This window comes from Bolinopsis microptera, chromosome 13 (genome assembly GCF_026151205.1).
Source record: "Bolinopsis microptera isolate Bmic1 chromosome 13, MBARI_Bmic_1.0, whole genome shotgun sequence".
Classification (NCBI taxonomy): Eukaryota; Metazoa; Ctenophora; class Tentaculata; order Lobata; family Bolinopsidae; genus Bolinopsis; species Bolinopsis microptera.
Window position 1 is genome coordinate 5,838,883 of NC_087084.1, and position 23,246 is coordinate 5,862,128.

At 40.9% G+C, this 23,246-nt stretch overlaps 1 protein-coding gene and 1 long non-coding RNA gene across 2 annotated transcripts; both read left to right on the forward strand.

Annotated features, from left to right (window-relative positions):
* Window positions 1-3,919: 3,919 nt before the first annotated feature.
* On the forward strand, window positions 3,920-5,704 carry LOC134824732 (uncharacterized). The gene has a single exon (XM_063836707.1). It carries the CDS (start codon window positions 3,920-3,922, stop codon window positions 5,702-5,704), a length of 1,785 nt encoding a protein of 594 aa, XP_063692777.1.
* Window positions 5,705-16,625: 10,921 nt separating this feature from the next.
* LOC134824923 (uncharacterized) lies at window positions 16,626-17,481 on the forward strand. The gene is made up of 2 exons (XR_010161469.1): window positions 16,626-16,695; window positions 17,016-17,481. It is a non-coding gene; the product is annotated as an uncharacterized LOC134824923 (long non-coding RNA).
* Window positions 17,482-23,246: the final 5,765 nt, after the last annotated feature.

Here is a 23,246-nt window from a genome sequence, read left to right on the forward strand (position 1 = left end):
ATTTTTCTCGTTTACGGATTTTTGAACTCTTTAAATAAGTAAATTCAATTATGGTTTTTGAAAATTTCATGAACAATTTTTCGTGTTTCATTGCACATTGTTATCTAAACACTAAAAGTAAACGATCCCAAAAAATACAATTTATCTAAATTGTTTGGTTTTATGCGCATGATTTCTTTTGAAAACTGCACACATCAGATTACGTTTTACGTGCTATTATTAATTCCATATAATTATATGCTGGTCAATGGTCATGCAAATCAAAATCCAAGCACGGATATAAGTTAGTCACATAAATGTTAAATAAAGTATAATTTGCGAGCGTGCTTAATCACTCATCTACAGTCGGTCTTCGAGCTAGCTAGATTGTTCTAAAAGGGCCCCCGACAGTTAAAACTAACTTCATTCGATGTATTTTCGGACGCTTATCATGATTCCGGATCACCCCCATGACATAGGGTAAAAATGCTCCCCTTGACGAGATATGGGCGAAAAACTATATCGATCACTTAATATGACCTTGTAGGTTTACAACCTACCAGGACGCGCGCCGAGTTGGACTCGTCGCGATGGAACTCGATCATGGAACACATATTCTACGACTACGAGTATCACCCGTTAAGATATGACCGTATAAGGAAGTTATATTATATTAGTCGAATTTAAGGTTAGGGTTAGGGTTTCAGCATATGCTTTTATTAAGGATTAAGTTAAGATTAGGGTTGGGATCAGATTTATAGAGGATTAGGGTTTCGAATAGTCGTTCAGGGCCGGATGATGATTAATCACTCTACACTCGACTGTCACGTGACTTTTTCAACCCGTTCTCTAGCTGGCCAGTGGCCCTGAACAATCTCGAAGATCGACTGTAGAGTGATTCAGTTCACATAGCCATGTTTATACGCGTACTGCGTGACGTGCTTGTTTCACAAGTACCCAGCAAAAGTTACTGGCTGGTGGTGGTACTAGAGGTGGTTTAATTTAAACAGACTGCTAGACCTCGCGCGCGACATTAAACATGATTTGCACGCGTGGCGCATTCCAATCTTCAAGCAGCAAGCACGTGACACAATTCAGCCGATCAGAGTACAGGAATCTGCAAAGTTAAAGTTGCAAACTTTTGATCGGCCTAAAATTACACTTTTCTGGAGATTTGTAGATAACTCCAAATTTACGTTGTTTTAAATGTTCCTCCTGGGGAGAAACGTTACTTTTACAAAACGAACATGTTGCAAAAAACCGGAAATCTCTAACTCTTTTACTTTCAAAGTTAAGCCCCATCCAGTAAGGGTTTCTGGTTAAGGTCTCAGAACTTGTTAACTAACTAAAGTAGAGGCTCTTACGGGCATTGTCTGTTCGATACGCTAGGGACCCCAGATACACCTTACTAGACGTATTTTTGACCGTAGAATCGATTAAAAGTAGTTTCAAGATGATTGGACTGAGTTAGCGCGGTTAAAATCGCAAAAAACCGATTTTGGGGCCAGAGATAGGCCAAAAAACCATGTTTTTTGATAATTTGGGCAAGTTAATTTTGTTGGCATGTCGGCAAAACTTGCATAAAGATAGCTAAAAGACAGCCGCACAAGATGGTATAAAAATAAAACAAATCCCTCTATTTTAGCGCAGGTAAAAATAAAAAAAAAGTGGTAAAAATGTTGACTTTTTTGCTTGAAGTTTGAATAAGTTTTTGCAGTTGTATTAAATCAACCCAAAAATAGTCACATCGTGTTTGTCTAAATTTTTCCTTTCCGAGAAGTAACCACTTCATATACTTTATCGAAGTTTGAATATTGTCACTCCGCAAGCGTTTTTGCCAAATTTTCGACGCGCACTACGCGCAAAAGCATTTAGTTGTTATCAATTGGCACCCGCGCGTTCATCATAAATTTCAAACAGCTATAACTCAGCGAGATTATGTCGGTTTTAGCTCATATTTTCACAACAAATAGAAAATTATGTGATCTTATTGCTGACAAAATATGAATATAATCACTTTATTTGCCTTAGAGTAATAGACTGTCAAAGTTTAAAACGCGCATTGGTATAGCACGTGACTAATAAGGCCAAATTTATACTTCTTAACATATTATCAATCCTTAGACATCATACTATTGTGTTTAATTAGCGGTTAGGTCTCTAAACTCGTAGCAGAAAACAAGTCTTTTTGCCCGTAAGAGCTTCTACTATGTAGATTTTTTCAGCCTAACTCCAAGCTAAGTTTATTGAAACCGTCAGAAGTTACATATCTGCACATGCATTCTTTATTGTCGATCCACTTCAGCAGAAAGGCTTGTTCGAATCGTAGAACTGGTGTTAAGTTCGGGGGATATTCAGGTTGTTCGAAAAAAAATGAGCCTTGGATTTATTTCAGTCTTGTTCATGTCACCTCCATTTGCGAACTGATTACCGGCCAAGCTATTTTAGGAAAGGATGTTTAGTTGATTTGGGACCATCTACGTCAAAACTTTCAATTATGTCTGTCTGAAGAATCCAGACGATTTATTGGTGACACTCCATTTGATTTGAAAGCCTTAGTCTCTAATCCAGTTCCAATCCGGCCAGGGCAAAATGTTCATCGTATTATTCTTAGAACTAGGGTTGTGAAAAAACGATCTCTGTCCCCAGGTATTCAATGTATCAGCCCCCCTAAGGTAGCTAAACTTACTCAACCTCTTTGTATTGGTAACTCGGCTCTGATTGTGAGGCCTTATAAAAACTATACTCTGGCACATAGGTCTACTGTAATTAGACAAAACTCTCGTATTAAGTCTCTGCAACTTCAACATCGTCTACTGCTAATTAAATATACACAAAAAGAGACCGAAAATTTGGTTTTGGCCAACGATTTAAAGAATTTGCAAGCAGGTCATTTTGAATTGCAGGAAAAGTTTCAAGAACATGTAGTCATGCAAAATACTGTTGTTAAAGATAACAAGGATCTAACTGGGAAATTGACGTTTAGGAGCTTTGACTGATCTTTCGGCGTATAAGAAATCCAACAACAAGTACGTTAAGCTTATTAAAAAGTCTAAAAATAGTAGCTGGCAAGATCACTGTTCCAACACATCGTCCTCACGCTCCAAATTTGCTAACCTCATCAAACATCTTAAACGTGGTAAAACCACCCTTGCATCCCTTAAAAAAGGTGATGGTACCTTTACACAAACTGCCTTAGAAACACTAACTGAAATCACAAAAAAAGATTCCATGACAAGTAACCCCCGCACTCACGTCCTCCTCAGAAATAGCCTACTGTTCTTCTCTATCTCCCACATCCGATCAGCCTTCTCCTTCTGAACTTGCTTCATTAATCTGCACTAAGAAAAGGATCGACAAAGCCTTCTCCTACTTGACCAACAAGAAAGCACCAGGTCCAGATAATATCTCTAATAATTTAATTATCCTCTCCTGGCCTCAGCTTAAAACTTATTTTTATGACCTCTTTAAGGATAGCCTGCGCTTAGGTACTATCCCCTACCTGTGGCACACCTCAACTGGTATTTTTCTGCCTAAACCGGGGAAATAACAACATTTCCTCGCCCAAAATTTACGTTCTATTAGTCTCTGCTCTAGTCTTCTTAAACTTTTAGAGAAAACTGTGTTATTGTACTTAAACGAAGAACTCAACATCGATCAGTCTCTGAGTAATGATCAGCTGGGTTTTAGAAAAGGTAGATCCACGGATGAAGCACTTCATAAAGTTGTCTCGTTCATTGAAGATGCTCTATCCAAAGGTCATTTTGCCCTTACATGCTTCGTTGATATCAAGGCTGCCTTTGACTCCATTTCATTCAAGAGTATAATTGCTGCACTGGAAAGATCAGGCATAGATAACCATCTTATCAAATAGATTATCAACCTCCTTGGGAATCGTAAGGTTCTTTTTTCTCTAAAGGGTGTTTCTCTCATCAAATACATGCTAAAAGGAACCCCTCAAGGAGGAGTACTTTCGCCCCTTCTCTGGAATCTCGTCATCAACTCCCTCCTCGTGTCCCTCAATACTTCGCTCCACAAGCCTGACTTCACGCAGGGTTTTGCAGATGACCTTGTTACTGCAGTCACTGGTGAAAATCTTCACGCACTTATTAGTCAGATGCAACTCATAGTCAACACCATCAAGGACTGGTGTAAAGCTAATGACTTGGAGTTGTCCCCGCATAAGACTTCTTTAGTACTCTTCACCTGGAAAAGGAAATTTGTAATTGATACCCCTATACTGATAGATGACCATCCTATCAACTACTCCACTGACGTTCGCTACTTAGGACTGATACTGGATCAAAAACTCAACTGGAAAAAACATGTAGAACACGTCATACATAAAGCAACCTGGACCCTACTTGCAACTAGAAGAACTATTGGGAAAAACTGGGGTTATTCTAAAAATACCGCACAGTGGATCTACAAGTCAGTTGTACTACCTGCAGTGACATACGGATGTCATGTTTGGGGCCTTAACCCTAAATCTCATATCATTGCTAAACTGTCTAAAGTGCAGTCCCTGGCCTGCCGCACAATCGTCCACTGCCCGAAATATACTTCCAGAAGAAGCATGGAAGTTACCACAGGTATTCTGCCACTCCATAGCGAGATCAACAAGTCTGCTAGCTCGACCCTTTTCCGCCTGCATGGTCACAACAGGTTCAACCTAGTCAATAACACCAGGACGAAATTCCTGCCACACTCAGCCAACTACTCCAACTGTCTTACACCCAGTATGGAACACTGGGACATCACCCGCCCAGAAAGATTCAAGACTCCAATGTTCATAACCAATCTGGCAAACGAAGAACTAATGAACGCACTCATCTCCTCACACAAGTCGGTAACTGATCAATACCACTTCTGCTGCTTTACTGATGGATCCCGCCTTAACAACAAAACAGGATCAGCACTCGTGGTGTACTCCATGTATAACAATGACCCCTTAGCAACATTTAAATGGAGACTGGACGACCGCAACACTGTGTATCAAGCAGAAATGATGGCCATAAGGGAAGCATGCATATTTCTTCGCTCCCTGTCATGTCTCAACGCATCGATAGCTATTTTTACCGACTCACTATCGTCAGTTCATGCCCTCTCTGCTGAAGCATCGTCTAGTCGGCTTTGCATCGACACTAGAAGAGAGTTAGATATTCTCACCGCCGAATGCTCCTCTGTTTTCCTTACATGGATAAGAGGACATGCGGGAATACAAGGAAATGAACTGGCTGATACTCTTGCCAAAGAATGGACCACTTGCAGCTTCTTGAAAGCAGTCCCTCTTCCTACAACCCTTTTCAAGTCTACACTGCGTGATAATAGCTACACCACCAGAGCCACTGACTGGTCAGCCGTAGCTACTTCTAATACTCTCCACTCTCTGCTAGCTCACTACTCCTTACCCCAACATGTTTCATTCTTCAAATCTCTTAACAGGCGGAACTCTCGCATTCTCACCGCTTTTCTTGATAATCGAGCACCACTTCGAGCCTTCTTGCAAAAGCTTGATAACACAATTAATCCCACGTGCTCATACTGCCTCTCTGGACGGCAGGACAACTCACACATACTAGTTTATTGCCCAGCACTTAAGTTTCAGCGTCTACGCCACCTTGGCTTCTCGCCACGCCTAGCAGATGTTAACCGCATCCCCCCTCACGCTCTACTCAAGTTCCTCCTTAGCACTCCTCTCTTATCTCTATCAGGACCTTGTTGAATGACAATGGCTACGACAACACACTATTTATCATTACTATGCTCTTTTCTATTTAATTATGTACGATATATCGTCATCTAAGCATTATATTTCGACCTGTTATATATACATTTTGTTTGTTATATTCATATATTATATTCACTACCTTTGTTTTTTACAACATCCACTTTTTCCTTTCGATACCATCAGTTCGTCTTCTAAAATAAAATTCCTCTAGTAAGTGGGGACAATATTATCGATTATCCTTCTTCCACCTACTTCAATAACAGGCGATATGTACCATGGAAACTGGATCTCAGCAACACACAGAAGATACTACCTGTCATCATTATAGAGTCTAATGAACAGTAGCAATCATTTTATCTTCATCAGTAGCAATCATTTTATCTCATCAGTAGCAATCATTTTATCTAGCTCATCAGTAGCAATCATTTTATCTAGCTTATGCAACGGTTTAAATCGTCTCTTATCAGCTGTTTTATCAACTTTAACACAGCACCGTGCTGTACAGCCCGTTTGTTGTACAATTGACAATGGAATTCAACGTAGCAGATCTACACACACAAGAGGAAGCTTTGCATTCATCAGTGGAAAAAGTTTTAAAAGCTGTCAATACTGCAAATACTGCGAAGAACGCTGTCAATATTGAAAAATTTGAGGAACTGAATCATGCAGCACTCATGAAATGTAACAAGGACACGATGGCAAAACTCATTGAGAACTTAACCAAATCACTGATCAGTAACATTGTTTTATGCAAATCTGCAGCCGGTACCATCGATTATGTTAAGTCAGAACTGATAAAAGTGCAGAGAGAGCAGCTAAAATCTGTGCAGGAGACTGTTCAAACTGAGATTAAAACGGAGATGAAGACATGGAGCGAAATTGCCAGGAAAAACTGCGACAATAAAGCTCCAACTTTGAAGACAGTGAAGAAAGCAGTACAGTCTGCTGTTCAAGACGACGCTCGGAGCAGGAACTTCATCGTCCACGGAGTTCCGGAGGACTACTCCACGTGCCCCGCTGATTTAGCAGATGAAGTACTGGACAAGATTTTGCAACACAATAACCACTCTGATGTTGTAGCTGCTAATCGTATCGGTGTGAAGAAACGGGAGGATGGTAGGCCGAGGCCAATCAAAGTGACTATGAATAGTAACGAATCAGTGAAAGAGGCTCTCTCGAGAGCAAATCATTTGAAAAAGTCCCTCTGTACAACCTACCACAGCTGGTTCGTTGCTCCAGATAGAAACCGAGAGGAACAAGCAACACATAAAAAACTCGTAGCTCAATTAAAGGAGAAAATATCTGCTGAACCGTCGAAGTATCACTATATTAACGACGGAAAAGTTTTGAGTGTAGTGAATGCATATAAGAGATAATTAACTCAGATTAATCTGTTATCTTCTTTGTTGATTTGTGTGCAATTGGGCTGAGTTTAAGAGTTTAGAATAAAGTGCGTGATTTCGCTGAATTTCAAATTTGGTATAGCAACTCGAAGTGCAGACTTTTTGAGACCTGATGAAGTATGGCCAACGGGATTGTTACTCATATAATTTCCCGTGATGATTTTTGGACCATACATTGCTGAATAGCAATCGTGAAGGAAGTCTCACCAGTAGGTTTTATTTAACTAGGCTAAGTTTTCATACGCATATTCTATAGACTATACATTTACTTACTATGATTTATTAAAGGTTAATTTCTGCCCGATGGGAGTGAGATATTGTTTGGTGTGTGAATTTTTTGATTTTATAAGTTGACTTGAAATCCCTTAAGGGTACCGGCAAAAAAAAAAGCTGGTTTCACAACAACAACTACTCACAGGTTAGTCAGGCAGTGGATCACACTCTGATGACATCTCCTTTTGGAGACTTTCGGACTCTCAGACTACCTATACTAGTTGAGTGTGTTCCATAACCTAGCACACTGCCTAAACGTTCGGTACTCCTGGACCTATGTGGCAAGTCTGCTCCCTGAACAAAAAAAATGTATTGAATTAAGTTTGTTTCCTCAAGGGAAAAGATCAAATGAAGACCTGGTTTCTACTGGATAACCCAGAATCCGAGAAACTGCGAACACAGCCAGTATTTTCTCAACAAACCTCCGCTATGCTTGAAAATGGCGTAGTAGTAATGAGTCAACTCTGTGTTTTTCGGATAACTTTTAAAATGTTCTATATTTACTGTGAGCTTGGATTAGGTTAAAAAACATTAGAATGGGAAAACTACTCAAAAAGGGTTGCTGAATAAACCCTAAAAGCTTAAATTTTTACAAGTGTCGAAAATCCTAGAAATTTTCAGGTGGGTCAAAGGGGGCTTTATATTACTACTGATGAGGCTCCCTTGATTCAGCCTCATTTCTTTAGTAGGTCGATCATCTTTGGAGCCCCTTTCGTTGTGGTTTTTCATGTTCTGCTTGTTTGCCACTGTGGATCGTTTGTTGTTGCTTTGTTCGACCACCTTTACCCAGGAAGTCACTGATTGCTTGGGCTCGTTTTCTCCTAGACGTGCTGTGGCATTACTGGAACTGTTACTGAGTGCACTGGGTTTATCGCCATTGGATTTTCACTTTGAGAGGACTGTTGGGTGCCACAGTTATGTTGGTCGCTGCAGGTTGCTCAGCAGTATTTAGAGCTTGTATAGTGTTGATCTCCAGGGCTTCTATTCTCGTCCTGTTAGAAGCGCTTGTGGTATCAATTGCATCGACGATGGGGCGAAGCTCGTGTTTGAGTTCTTGGGTTGAGGCATGAGATTGGTTGAGTGCAGACTTGGCAATTCCCTTCGTGGCCTTCGTCAAGTTTTCTTGGCCGATCTCGAGGGTCTCAATCCGCTTTTTGTGGGCGGAATTGGCAGATGTTGAATTGATCAGTTTTTCGAGAATTATATTCTGCTCTTTAAAACTGAAACATGAACTAATGGTATGCCAAGTAAAAATAGAGCTGGTGGTCAATGAAAATCATGATGAAGTATTTGTCTTGATTCACGATGTCAATCCTTCGCATCTCGCCGATCTGCATACGGGCATGTGGTTGCAAGAAGAATTATATGATACGCGGCGCGACCCAGTAGTGCATCGCGCTACAAATATTTGCCTGGCAACACTCAGCGCGCGAAAAATCTCTAGTGCAATGCGCTTCCACAGGTCCCACCGTGCCCTGATTACCCTGGTAACAGATAATGACAACTCACGTGGTAGTAGCAGCTGCTCTGTGGCGACTGGCGGTGCTTGTTCTGGTTCCAGGGAGGGAGAGAGGTAGAGAAGTAGAGAGGGAGAGAAAGAGAGGGAGAGGAGGAGAGAGGGAGAGGAGGAGAGAGGGAGATGAGGAGAGAGGGAGATAAAGAGAGAGAGTGATAGAGGGAAAGAGGGAGGTAAGGAGAGTGGGAGAAGGAGAAAGGAAGATAGGGACAGAGTGAGAGAGTTTGACGGATGTTACTCGTCAAAATTTCTTCGAAGTAGCGCGCGCAGCTTTCTTCTCGAAATGGCCCGATGGCAAGTGCTACTAAGTAGCGCGCCGGGCCAAATTATTAACAATGGTCAAGAGAGAGTGAGAGAGGGGAGAAGGAGATAAGGAGATGAGGGAGAGAGGGATAGAGGGCCTATATTTTGATCGTTTACAATAAAATTATATGTACATGAAACAATGAGCTGAAACATTGTTTGATAGCGGCCGGTTTTTCGTTCTATAGTCAGTCATTTTGGCCTGTTCTACATCTTAAACTAAAAGCAACATGATTTTCTCGTAAAATTTCTGAAATCTTGTGCATTCATTTGCTGTGATTGTTGGAAACTGAAGCTTCGTGATAAACGCCCACTTGTGGATATATTACATTGTTGATATATTTACATTTATAAAACTTAGTAAATGATCATCTAATTAGTGGCATTACAACTACACTTGAGAAGTTCTAAATTCTAATTTCGATCAACTGTAACCCCTGTTTTATTTGTTCGTTCAATTTCATTAGAAACATGTTGAAAGTACAAGTGAAACTAAATTAAAAACGGATATCTTGAAGAAACTAAAGTAAAAACTAATATCTGTAAGAAAAAGCTCACGCTGGTGGATACAATCCACATCACCTCGACCCGAGGGCGGAAAAAAACTCGGGCTTGATGGGCCCTCCGTGCTATACGAAAATATGTCCTCCTCGGGCTAGTGCCCTCGGGGACATATGAAATATTGCACACGCGTGCAATATTTTGTGCCGCCAGCGAGTCTCCGGTGATATGTATATACATGCATCATATACATTAAAACACAGTCGCGCCACGCATTCATAGCTCACAGGCTATTTATACATCATGCATCTCCGCATGCAATCCTCGCGCGCGCGACTTTTTCGTTGCATGGTAACGGAAGAAATGACATCATATACAGACCTGCCTAACGCGATCTCCAAATCAACGTTTTTCTGCCGAAACCTCCATTCGTAACCTTTCACTATTGTCTTTTTTCAAAAGGGTGAAAAGGAAAAAATTATACCGAGAATATTAAGTTGCATTTTAGTGGTTTCCTGGTCGAGTGAGTGTGATGTGAGTGTAAGATAAAAGATATAAGCATTGGTCTATTATTTATAAAAGTGCTCGTCTGTTAAGTTAGTTGTCTCATCTCTCACTTTTCCTTGCAAAGAGAAATCTTTAGGAGAAACCGATCCAAACATTATACCTATAGTTGCATGTGACACTGTATCACTTTCTATATTAATATAGAAGCCGCATGAGAGTGCAGTATAGTGATTATAAATACCAAGCTCGTTGGACCAGGTGAGCTCCCATGCTTGTGAATGTGAATTTGCGTGTGATGTGAGTGTAAGATAAAAAATATAAGCATTGGTCTCTTACTTATTAAAGTGCTCGTCTGTTAAGTGTTAAGCTAGTTGTCTCATCTCTCACTTTTCCTTGCAAAGAGAAACCGATCCAAACATTATACTTATAGTTGCATGTGACACTGTATCACTTTCTATATTGATATAGAAGCCGCATGAGAGTGCAGTAGTGATTATAAATAATAAGCTTCAAGGCTATTTATCACTTACCTTTTTTGTTCTCTGGTCCATTTGACAACACTTTTTGGGCACTCAAATTCGTATTCCTTGGCCAATTTTTAAATTTTTCATGCTGACTTTGAAGGCCATTAAAGCATTTGAGCCAGTCAAAAACTTTTAAGTTGTATATCTTTTACGGTTTTTGTGGGAAGTCGTGTTTAAAAGTTGATGCCGTGGTGTTAGTAAAATGGTTACCCGTATAAAAGCTCAGATTTATTTTCTGACCAGAAAGCTAGAAATAATCCAAATATCAAAATTATTATACACTCATTTTAATGACAGTTCATGACCTTAAATTGCACGAGGAAATATATTAAACTCGGATTCAGAGTTCCTTATGCCTTAAACTTCAGGTTTTACCAATGTGCCCAGGTTATCTCGTAGTCACATGACTGAAAAAAGAACACACCAACAAAAACCCTGCCTCCATTCATAACTGACTAGAAACCCGCTAGTCGAAAGCTTTGTTCGAGAAAATTAAAAAAATCATTTAAGTTTAAATTTTTTAGTCTTTCCATCCCCATTTAGCTCTAAGCTCTTTTACTGTAAAAAATTTAGGGAAATTTTAGGGGGCCCAAGGGACAAAAAATTTGTAAGTTTTGGGGGTCTCAAAAGGGAGTTTATAAAAGGTCGATTTTTTGGAATTTTTTTTTTTTTTCATAATTTAAAATTTTGGGGGTTTCTTTAGGGGGTTTAATAAATATATCCCGAAAGTTTTTACTTACATTCAAAAACCGGGGTAGGGCCCAATGAGGCGAAAGGAAAAACCAGTTTGGAATACGCCTATCACTTTACCACAGGCCCCAAACCATAAAATTAACCTCACCCTAAATTTTATTTCTTGGTTTTGGTCCCATAGGACTTTTTTCGAAAACCGGATTTTTCCCCCAAGGGGGTTTCAAAAATCCCCCCTTCCCCAATTAAACGAAAATTTTTAAAAATGTTCCATAAATTGAATAAAAAATTTTCCCAAATCCCTTAATTTTTGGGGTAAAACCCCCCATAAAAATTCTGAAATCTTTTTCCCCATAAAGATAAACATGTTACGCTCAAACTCTAACCCCCCCTAAGGGAGGGGGCTCTTTCTAATTTCTTTTAAATCAAAGGAGTAGCCCCTTTCTTCCAAACATTAAGGAGATAACCCCATCAATTTTCCCCCCCCCCCCTTAAAGGAAGTTGATTCCAAATTAAAAAACCCCCCAAAAAACCCCCCCCACATTTAAAAGGGAAAACAAAAAAAATTTCCCCCCAAATAAAATTTTTTTTAAATCTTTTTTTTTAAATTTAATTTTTTATACCCAAAAAAATCCCCCAAAACCAATTAAATTATAAATCAATTTATTTTTACCCCGTAAAATTTCTGGGAACCCCCCCCCCAAACCCCCCCATTCCCCCCGGGTGTAACAAATTTTTCCCCCTTTCAATTTTAAAAAACACCCGTTTTAACCATTACGTTTAAATTCCCCCCCAAACCCAACAAAATTTACCCCCCAAACACTTCCCGGGTATAAAAAAATTCCCCCAAAAAAAACCCCAAACCCCCCCGTTTACTATCCAAAAATTCAAATTTTACCCCCTAAAAATTCCCCCGGGTTTAACAAAAACCCCCCCTCAAAACACCTCCCCCCACGTTAAAAACCCAATTTTTGAAATGCTTTTAACTTTTTTGTCCCCAAAAAAACACCCATTTCCTCACTTTTTTTAATTTCACCCCCCAAAAAAAAAAAACATTAAAAAATCCCAAATTAAAATTTTACAAATTAATTTTTTTTTTTTTTGGCCCCGTTTTTTCCCCCCCCTTAATTTTAATTCCGTTTCAAAAATAAGGGTTACCCCCCAAAAAAAGGGACAATTTAAAAACCTTTATTTAAATTTAAATTCCCCCAATTTGCCCCCCCCACCCAATCTAAAAAAGGGGGTACCGGTTAATCCCAAAGGGCCCTTTCTCCTTTTAAATTCCTTTTTTGGCCCCCAAAAATGGGCCCCTCAATTTTTAATCCCCATAAAAAAGGGGGGGAAATTCAACCCCATTTCTGAAAATAAATGTTCCCCCCCCCAACTTTTCCTTTATACGGGAGCGAAAATAAAACAAAAAAATTTTGAGCACTTTCCCCCGAGTGAGGCTCGAAGCGTTTTAAAATATTTTTGCCCCAGATAAAACAAGAATTATGGGAAAAACAATAACCAAACAAAAATTTATAAAATTGAACAAATTTTGAGAGTGGAAAGAGGGAAGGGGGGTGAGGGGGAGGGGGAAAGGAGGGGGTTTTTAAAGGAGGGGGAGGGAAGGGGGGCTGAGGGGAAGTAAGATTTGGAGGAGGAGCCCTGGAAAAAAATGAGGAAAATGAAAAAAGGGAGGAGGAGGAGGGGGGAAAGAAGGGACCTCAATTTTGGAAAAGGGGGGGAAAGGACTTGGGGGAGAATAAAGGAGGGAGGGGAAAGAAAAAATTGGGAGAAGGGAAAGAGGAAGATAAAGGGGAGGAGGGCCCCCTGATAAAGGAGGGGGGAAAAAACGACCCGGAAGGAGGGAAAAATAGAAAGAAGGAGGAGGGGGAAAACCCTAAAAGGAAAGAAAGGGGGGGAAAACAAAAAATGGGAGGAAAATAAAGGACGAGGAGGAGTGGGAGGGAAGGCCCCGGGAAGGAGAGGAGGCCCTTAGGAGGGAAGGGAGATGAGGAGGGGGAGGAGGTTTGAGGGGGGCCGGAGGGGGAAAGAGGGCCCCCCCCCCCCTGAGGGGGGACCCCCAAAAGGCCCCCACCCGGGAGGCCCCCCAGGAGGGGAGGAGGAGGAGGACTGAGGAAAAAATGAGAAGAAGGGGGGCCCTAAATAGGAGGGGGCCCGGAGGGGGCCCCCTTGGGGGGGGGGCCCCCCCCCTAAAGGAGGAGGAGGACGGGAGGGGGGAGGACAAAGGAAAAGGGGGGGGAATGAGGAAAATTAGGGGGAAAAAGAAGCCCCGGGGAGGAGGCCCCGGGGGAAAAATCGCCCATGAGGAGGAGGAGGAGGACGTGGGGAGGAAGAGGACTGATGAGGACTTATGAGGGCTGAGACGAGGACTGAGGACAAGGAGGAGGAGGAGGAGGAGGACTGAGGACTGAGGACTGAGGACTGAGGACTGACTGAGGAGGAGGACTAATGAGAAGGAGGATGAGGAGAAGGAGGACTGAGAGGAGGATTGGTGAAGAGGACCTGATGAGGATCAGGAGGACCCAGGAGGAGGACCCAGGAGGAGGAGACTGAGAAGGAGGAGGACTGAGCAGAACTGAGGAGAAGGAGGAGAAGTACTGAATAGGAGAGAGGGGGACTGGGGGAGGAGGAGGACTGAGAAGGAGGAGGATTGAGGAGAACTGTGCGGAGTAGGAGTAGGAGAAGGACTGAGGAGGGGAGGAACTTAGGAGGAAGAGGAGGACTGAGGAGGAAGAGGAGGAGGATAAAGAGGAGGACTGAGGAGGAGGACTGAAAGGTAGGAGGAGGAGGGAGGAGGAGGAGAACTCAGTAGGGGGAGGATGAGATAGGAGGAGGACTGAGGAGGAGGAGGACTAAGAGAAGGATGAGGAGGAGGACTGAGGAGGAGAAGGACTGAGGAGGAGGAGGATGAGAAGGAGGAGGACTGAGGAGAACTGCGCGGAGTAGGAGTAGGAGGAGGACTGAGGAGGGGAGGACCTTAGGAGGAAGAGGAGGGACTGAGGGAGGAAGAGGAGGAGGATGAAAGGAGGACTGAGGAGGAGGACTGAGAGGTAGGAGGAGGAGGAGAAGGAGAAGAACTCAGTAGGAGGAGGATGAGAAGGAGGAGGACTGAGGAGGAGGAGGACTAAGAAGAAGGATGAGGAGGAAGACTGAGGAGGAGGAGGACTGAGAAGGAGGAGGACTGAGGAGAACTGCGCGGAGTAGGAGTAGGAGGAGGACTGAGGAGGGGAGGACTTAGGAGGAAGAGGAGGACTGAGGAGGAAGAGGAGGAGATGAAGAGGAGGACTGAGGAGGAGGACTGAGAGGTAGGAGGAGGAGGAGAAGGAGGAGAACTCAGTAGGAGGAGGATGAGAAGGAGGAGGACTGAGGAGGAGGAGGACTAAGAAGAAGGATGAGGAGGAAGACTGAGGAGGAGGAGGAGGAGGACTGAGGAGAATGAGAAGTACTGGATAGGAGGAGGGGGACTGGGGAGGACTGAGGAGGAAGAGGACTGAGGAGGAGGACCAAGGAGAAGGATGAGGAGGTAGGACCTGAGGAGGAGGAGGACTGAGGAGGAGGATTGAAGAGGAGGACTGAGGAGGAGGACTGCGGAGGACCGAGGAGAATAGCTGAACTAGACTAACACTGCTTCTTGTGTCAAATTCAATCATGAAGAATTCAATCAATACCTATCTAGGAAGATATATACTCTTCCAGACACTACAGTACATCGTACTTACATTACACACTACTAGTATTGGTACCATTTTGATACCAACTGTACGGGTGTTACATTAATTACAAATTCGTTGCACCAACAACGTGTTACAGGTGTAACATTTGAGAAATTGTTACACCCGTAACGCGTTACGAGTGTAACATTTGAGAATTTGTTACACCCGTAACGTGTTACGGGTTCGTTACGGGTTTGTTACGGGCGTGACGCCCCAGATCTTTATCAGCCTAAAATTTTCCTTATCTACTAAAATAAAGATTCCAAACTTGTTAGAAGTACTACCTGTCCTATAAATAAGCCTTTCAGAAAGTTTTGTGAAAAAATATTGATCATAAGATGAGTTATAGTGTCTGAAAGGCCTATGTTACGGGTGGAACATTATCTGACACCTCCCGTTTTTGGCCTTTTTTTAGCAGTATAAACTTAATTTTATATTTCTAAGTTATATTTTAGTTATATATTTTGATGACCTGTTATTCTACGCCCCACTTCTCTACATGATTGTACAAAAATAAATCAAATCGTTAAAAAAATGATTAAATGACAATAGGTTAAGTGTGTAGAGTAATTTTGGGTCGGTTTTGATGAGAATCACCCGTTACATATATACTGGAAAGATAGAAGGTAGTAGTATCGCATTCTATCAACAGTCATGCCTACCTTCTCTACACGACATACCCAACAAAGAGTGAGTACTGTTCGCTGTTGCGAAATACTTTGGTAATGATATTGAGTAATTTGTTGTATTCTGAAGTATTATATTATTAATCGATTTAACATTTTATAACCAACCAATACATTGTCTCAATTTAAAACATCCATGGATCACATCACTAATTATACGCCACAAGCTTCAAGCTTGAATGTTAATTACTTGATGACGTATATGGTGGTCATATCACTTCTGACCCAAGGTCTGGCAGGTCAGCTCCCTGTAATTACATGATCTTGAGGTGACGTACGACACCTCGCTGCAAATTTTCACATACCAAAAACGTAAGATTGTTAAGGAGTTGTGCAAGATGACGATACATAGAGGGCCGCAGAATTAGGAGGACTACCAGATCCTCATGGTTGAACCTTAGCGATCCATGATATCACGACATGCCCTATGGGCTACAGTAAACAATGATCATTATACTTTCTGCACCAGCAATACACAATATCCAACACAAAACAGGTATCTATTGTAATTCGTGTTATGATGCAAAAAATTACACGTCAGTGTTGAAGGGTTGGGCGGGGTCAATCATGAGGCAAAATGGTGTTCGTGCATAGCCAGGCCTTGAGGGCCAAAAACTTATTAGGTGTGTTTTAATTGTTTTATCAACAAACATTTCTGGCCGCAGTTCATAGAGCAATACTGTTTTAGATTATGTTAACAATTTCTTAACCGTTGTATCCACAATCTGAATTATCATATCGATACCACCTTTCTTTCATACTCATGAAATCAGTATAACGATCGCAATACAGATATCAAGGAGCTATGATGATGATGATGAAGATTGTGGCAGTTTTTCTACTCGTGGCTGGATTTAATGGTAAGCAAAATGGTGGTTTATTTTAATCTGATTTAATTTGCGAATACCAAATTTCTATCGATTTATTACTAATACATGATATCGATATTACATTGGTATTTTTACACCAAACATACAAAAAATACCCAATTACAATGTAACCCAATTTAGTGTATCGTTTTGATTGGGAATAGGATTGTTCTGGATGTATTTAATGTGAAACTGGAGTTTATGAGAAATTTAGATAACCCATTGAGCCCCACTATAACAGGTGGGAGATGCACTTATTTTATCATTAATTAATCTTTAATTAACGCGTATGTACGATTACAACTTTTCAGCTCAATCACAAACAACACCATGTGTTAATAAATATGACACTATGCGGGGTTTTGAAACCATGTGTAATATATATTTGACAATGAAGCGAGGAAACTGCCTAGGAAGATGGGAAGAACATCTTAGAGAAAATTGCACTAAAGATTGCGGTTTCTGCGATTAGCTAACTGGGTGCTAAGTGCAGATACCTCTAATGATGACGTGATCACGTGATACTTGCTCTAACTTGCAGTAGCGCGGGACCGCAGTACGCGTAGACACATGGCTATGTGATCACGTGATACCTGATGGGTGGAGGTTACGAGGACAATTATTCATTGTTATCTTAATCAATGGGCACAATAAGTTGATTTCTGTAATCATAGCTTACAATCTTAAAATGTGTTTAAAACGATTCCGTATTACTATACTATTCTTCTAAACTGTAACAATTTTCCTGTATTTGATGCTTTTAGCATTTGAATTTAAGTATCTGTCTTATTTGTAAAAATTAAGCATAATGTTATCACAGATACAGCAATCAATCCGCTAGTTGATTATTTTGATTAACAGTAGATACAAAATGGTCTGCTCTAAAGTAAAGTATAAAAACACATTAGTTTGTCGAAGTCCCACCGAGCTAGTATAGCCTTTTGCATAATAATAACAAGCAAACAACAAGCAAACAACAAGCAAACAACAATTTAGTGGTACTGAACAGAGGGATTTTACTAGTTTGTGATTGCTATTGGCAGGCTAGACACATCATTGGATAATACGAGTATGCATGATCACTGATACTTGTTAATTTGTTACACGTGCTGCTGCAGACTTCTCACAATCCAGGGACTTTATATCGCAAGACATGAGACGGAATTATTAAACTGGAATTAAACTGGAATTAAACTTGAAATTAACAAGGAGAACACTAACGGACTCGTTTTGGCTATACATCAATTCATAAATAAGTTCATATATAAAACAAAAGCCGAATAAAAGTATGAAAATAAAATCTTAAAATTTAACCGCGTTACAATATCACGAAGTGGAAATAAAATCAAATATAATAATTTAAATGCTAATAGAAATTCTGGATGTGTGCATAAAAGCAAGTCCAATGAGATATGTTAAACTACATAAGTTGATGGGACGATGAAGGAGATGAGTAGGGGACGTGAAGCGAGGATTAGGACTTAATCATAGGATTTCGAAGGTTTGAAGAGTCTGTTAGGTGGTGATTGCTAGGACTTCATAGGAGGTGATAACTAGGACTTCTTTTCAGGAGGATGTCGAAGGTGAAAGGATTCTGTGAGGTACTTTCCAAATTCAGTAGCATGGAATGAGTTCATGATGGCCCCATATTCTTTGAGCATTATGAGGCTTTTAAGGTTGTCTGAGAGGTTGGACCGGAGGGAGTTGTAGCTGGGGCATTCATTTATAACGTGGTCCTCGGTTTCAAGGATAGGTGTTTCAAAGAATGGTAGTTCTTCGAAGAACCGCATGACGTCGGTGTCTGAGGAGCAGCAAAAGCGACATGTTTTCAGTGCTGTGTTGTAGCGATCTCCAGTGTAGCGACCTTTCTCAATCCTCAGATCGTGACTGCTAGATCGAAGTTTTGCAATGTTAGCTCTTTTGACCCTGCATGGGAGCTGTAAGTACAGTTCTTCACCAAACTCAGCTTTGACCGCAGTGTAGAATGACATTTTAGGCTGGTTGTGAAGATCCTTCTTCCAGTGGTTGACAAATGTTTCGTGTATGTGTTCACGAGCCGCAAGGGTGTGGGGTAGGTGTGGCTTAGCGACAGTGCTCGTCTTGATGATAGTAGACCATGCATCATACCAGGTAAGGTTCAGTTGTTTCTGTTCCTGAAATGTATGGTGCAAGAGGGTGTTCACGTTACCTACTACCGCTTGTGATGCTCTACAGAAGTAGGCAATACATTGAGGGAGGACGGTTACTGTCCAGGGGGTTCTACCTGTATCTCCGTAGCAGAAGTTGTTATTTGCCTTTTTGTGGACACCCAATATCCATTTAAGAATTTTCAAGTGAGTAGTTTCAAGAGCATCTTTTGCTGCTGCTTTGGGAAGACTCGCTTCTTGATTTTTTGAGAGGATGGCTTTCACGATGTTGGTTGATGGCAGCCAAATAGGGCATCCATATGTGGCCACTGGCTTGACTAAGCTATCAATGAGTTTTAGCATCGTGCTAGTGGTAAGGGCTCTCGTGTCAATAGTTCGTCTCAGAGAGAAGAATGAGCGAAGAGCTTTCTTCCTAAGTTCATCGATTGCTTGAAGGAACCGTTCAGGGAGAATTGGATTCCTAGATAGCAGTATTTTCTGACGGGTGCGATGTCCAAGTTGCCTAGTTTGAAGCCGTAAGCACATTTCAGTATTCGTGAGCTTGTGTTAAAGACCATCACGCTGGTTTTGTTGATATTCACAGACAGCTCCCACTTTTCAGCATAGTCATGCAAGCAATTGAGCAGTTTCTGTAAGCTGCCCGCATCCAGCGCTAAGAGTACCAGGTCATCTGCCCATAGGAGGTGACTTACTTTTACACCGTTTAATAAAGGTACATCCAATTCCTCGATTTGTTCAAGTCTGATCGAGAGCTCGTGGATATAGAGTTTGAAGAGCTCGGGAGACATTGGGTGTCCTTGTTCTGTGCCGATGGTGACGTCAATGGTTGCGGATAGCTTTTGAATCAGCTTGACTCGGGTTGAAGAGTTCTTGTACATGTGGCTGATGCAATCGAAGAATTTGCCTGTTATGCCCATATTTCCCAGCTTGAACAGGAGTGCTTCCCTGCATAAGCTATCGAAAGCCTTGCGGTAGTCGACAAAGCAGGCGAAAAGTCGCTTCTTCTCTTTCTTGGTGTATTTCTCAATAATGGTATTCAAGGTGAGTAAGTGGTCGTTACATTGGGCTCCCCTTCTGAATCCAAGTTGATACGGTCGGTCCGGACAGGCTGTTTCTCTAAATTCGATCAGCCGTTTAAAGGACCAGTTAACTGAAAAAAAAGTTATCATCATATTTTGACAGATTGTGACAAATAGCAAACTAAGCAACGAGTCGAAATTCCTAAATCTCTAACTGCTCTCTAACGCGTGTAAATAGCGTTTGTATTATTTTGGCGATGACGTCATAAAGTCCCTCACGCGCGCAGAAGAGCTCGTGAGACTGTATTTCACAGGTAGAAAATGGACATAATACAATGTTTTTCCCCGAATAACTCGAAAAGTAAGTAATTTAGGGTACATGTTGCTTCATAAGTTGTATATAAACATGGCCATTCTGCACAATTTGCACACATTCAAAAACCTTTAGGGCCTTCATAGCCCAATTTACCAGATACCCATAGTTTTGTATGATTTCTGGAACCGAAAATCAGTTTTTCGCCAATAACTGAAAAAGTAAGCACTTTAAGGCATATGTTTGTTCGTAAGTCATATATTAATATGCTAATTGCGGTTCTTTTGCACCCTGTCTAAAGACTCTATCACAATCCTATCGAAAATGGGCTCAGCACCACGCCCAAAATGATTTTTGGCGAATTTCTCGAAAAGTAAGGATTTTAGGCCATGTGTTGCTCAATAACTCCTATATAAACATGCATATGCGGCTTCGTTTAAGCCTATTTTGAAGTCTCTACGACCTTCAGAAGCAAGGGGTCGGTTACGTTATTGGGTCAATATGGGCGTGGCCCTCCTGGGTTTTCTCCACGGTGAACGGTCAAAAAATGTCTCCAAACGAAAATCGTTTATTCATACCTTCGGGAAAGTCTGTGCAAAGTTTCGTGAGTATCTGAACATTTGCGGGTTCATTTCCATAAATGTCCATAAATGTCCATAAATGACTGGACTACACAACTTTAGAGTTAACTTTAGAGAAACTCATAAGTCATTTATCTCAAATTTTAAGCTGTTAGTGTCCATGATCAGCCTGTGGCGACAATGTTTTACGTGAAATGTAAAAATCAGGAGTAATATAAAAAGTGTATTTTTAGATTAAAGTGCTAGCTCATAGTTTTAGAATTGTATAGATTAACGTTGGTCGTTTAGCCATCTAACAATCGATCGTGCCGTAATATATGGCCAAAGAATAATAGGGTCTTGGAAATTCTATAGTTGTTCAGTGGGTCGATTGACTGAACACGTTTGCACTTGGTATTTAAACTTACCAGTAGTTTATTTATGTTATGTACCGATGATAATGCAATTAGGATAACAACTAGGTAAGCCGTAAGTCTAATTCAAAACACACCGCACACCGTACACTCAGCTCCAATCAGTATTACTATTTGGTAGACCGGGTATTTTGGCGGGAATTCTGTTCCTATGGCACTGTTCTGATAGAAGCTACTTCTACTAATGGTCCCAGAGGAACGGCCGTAAAGTAGCCAGACTTCTTGTCTCCTATACTGGCTGACACATGCCATGCGGATTAAACTTAGAAATTTCGCTATGCTATAAATATAATTGCTCTCGGAATTGAACAAACTCCTACTTATCTAGATCCTTTCTAAATTCGTTAGAGTTTCATGGACTGGGGAAAAATGATCGGTACAGTCTCCCTGCTTGTGTAACTGGCAATGAAAACAATCCAAAATTATCACATATGACATAAGTAATTGTAATAGCAGAAACTTTCTAACCGTACATTCACCCGCCACTGTTCAAGAACCTATATCACTGTTTAAAATCATGACGTGAGCACTGTACATCCAATCAGCTATTCCTTTAGTTAGGATGATAGCCAAAACTATAAGGATTTTGGAGAACTAGGGAAATAGTCATAATTCTAAAATTTGAGTGAGTTACAGGTGTTTTATTGACAACGATAAACATTTGCAACGTATATTACGCTATGCCAGCGCACACTGAGGGACTTTATGACGTCACGAGGCCACAGCTTATTATTGCAATAACACGCGTTACACGTACGCTAGAGAGTTGGTTCTTTCGGCGATACGATTCTTTACCGGTTTGTCACAGCTGATTTAAATCTTAGCCAAATTGGAGACTACAAATTTTTCAGTTAACTGGTCCTTTAACAGACGAGCACTTTAATAAGTAAGAGACCAATGCTTATATTTTTTATCTTACACTCACATCACACGCAAATTCACATTCACAAGCATGGGAGCTCACCTGGTCCAACGAGCTTGGTATTTATAATCACTATACTGCACTCTCATGCGGCTTCTATATTAATATAGAAAGTGATACAGTGTCACATGCAACTATAGGTATAATGTTTGGATCGGTTTCTCCTAAAGATTTCTCTTTGCAAGGAAAAGTGAGAGATGAGACAACTAACTTAACAGACGAGCACTTTTATAAATAATAGACCAATGCTTATATCTTTTATCTTACACTCACATCACACTCACTCGACCAGGAAACCACTAAAATGCAACTTAATATTCTCGGTATAATTTTTTCCTTTTCACCCTTTTGAAAAAAGACAATAGTGAAAGGTTACGAATGGAGGTTTCGGCAGAAAAACGTTGATTTGGAGATCGCGTTAGGCAGGTCTGTATATGATGTCATTTCTTCCGTTACCATGCAACGAAAAAGTCGCGCGCGCGAGGATTGCATGCGGAGATGCATGATGTATAAATAGCCTGTGAGCTATGAATGCGTGGCGCGACTGTGTTTTAATGTATATGATGCATGTATATACATATCACCGGAGACTCGCTGGCGGCACAAAATATTGCACGCGTGTGCAATATTTCATATGTCCCCGAGGGCACTAGCCCGAGGAGGACATATTTTCGTATAGCACGGAGGGCCCATCAAGCCCGAGTTTTTTTCCGCCCTCGGGTCGAGGTGATGTGGATTGTATCCACCAGCGTGAGCTTTTTCTTACAGATATTAGTTTTTACTTTAGTTTCTTCAAGATATCCGTTTTTAATTTAGTTTCACTTGTACTTTCAACATGTTTCTAATGAAATTGAACGAACAAATAAAACAGGGGTTACAGTTGATCGAAATTAGAATTTAGAACTTCTCAAGTGTAGTTGTAATGCCACTAATTAGATGATCATTTACTAAGTTTTATAAATGTAAATATATCAACAATGTAATATATCCACAAGTGGGCGTTTATCACGAAGCTTCAGTTTCCAACAATCACAGCAAATGAATGCACAAGATTTCAGAAATTTTACGAGAAAATCATGTTGCTTTTAGTTTAAGATGTAGAACAGGCCAAAATGACTGACTATAGAACGAAAAACCGGCCGCTATC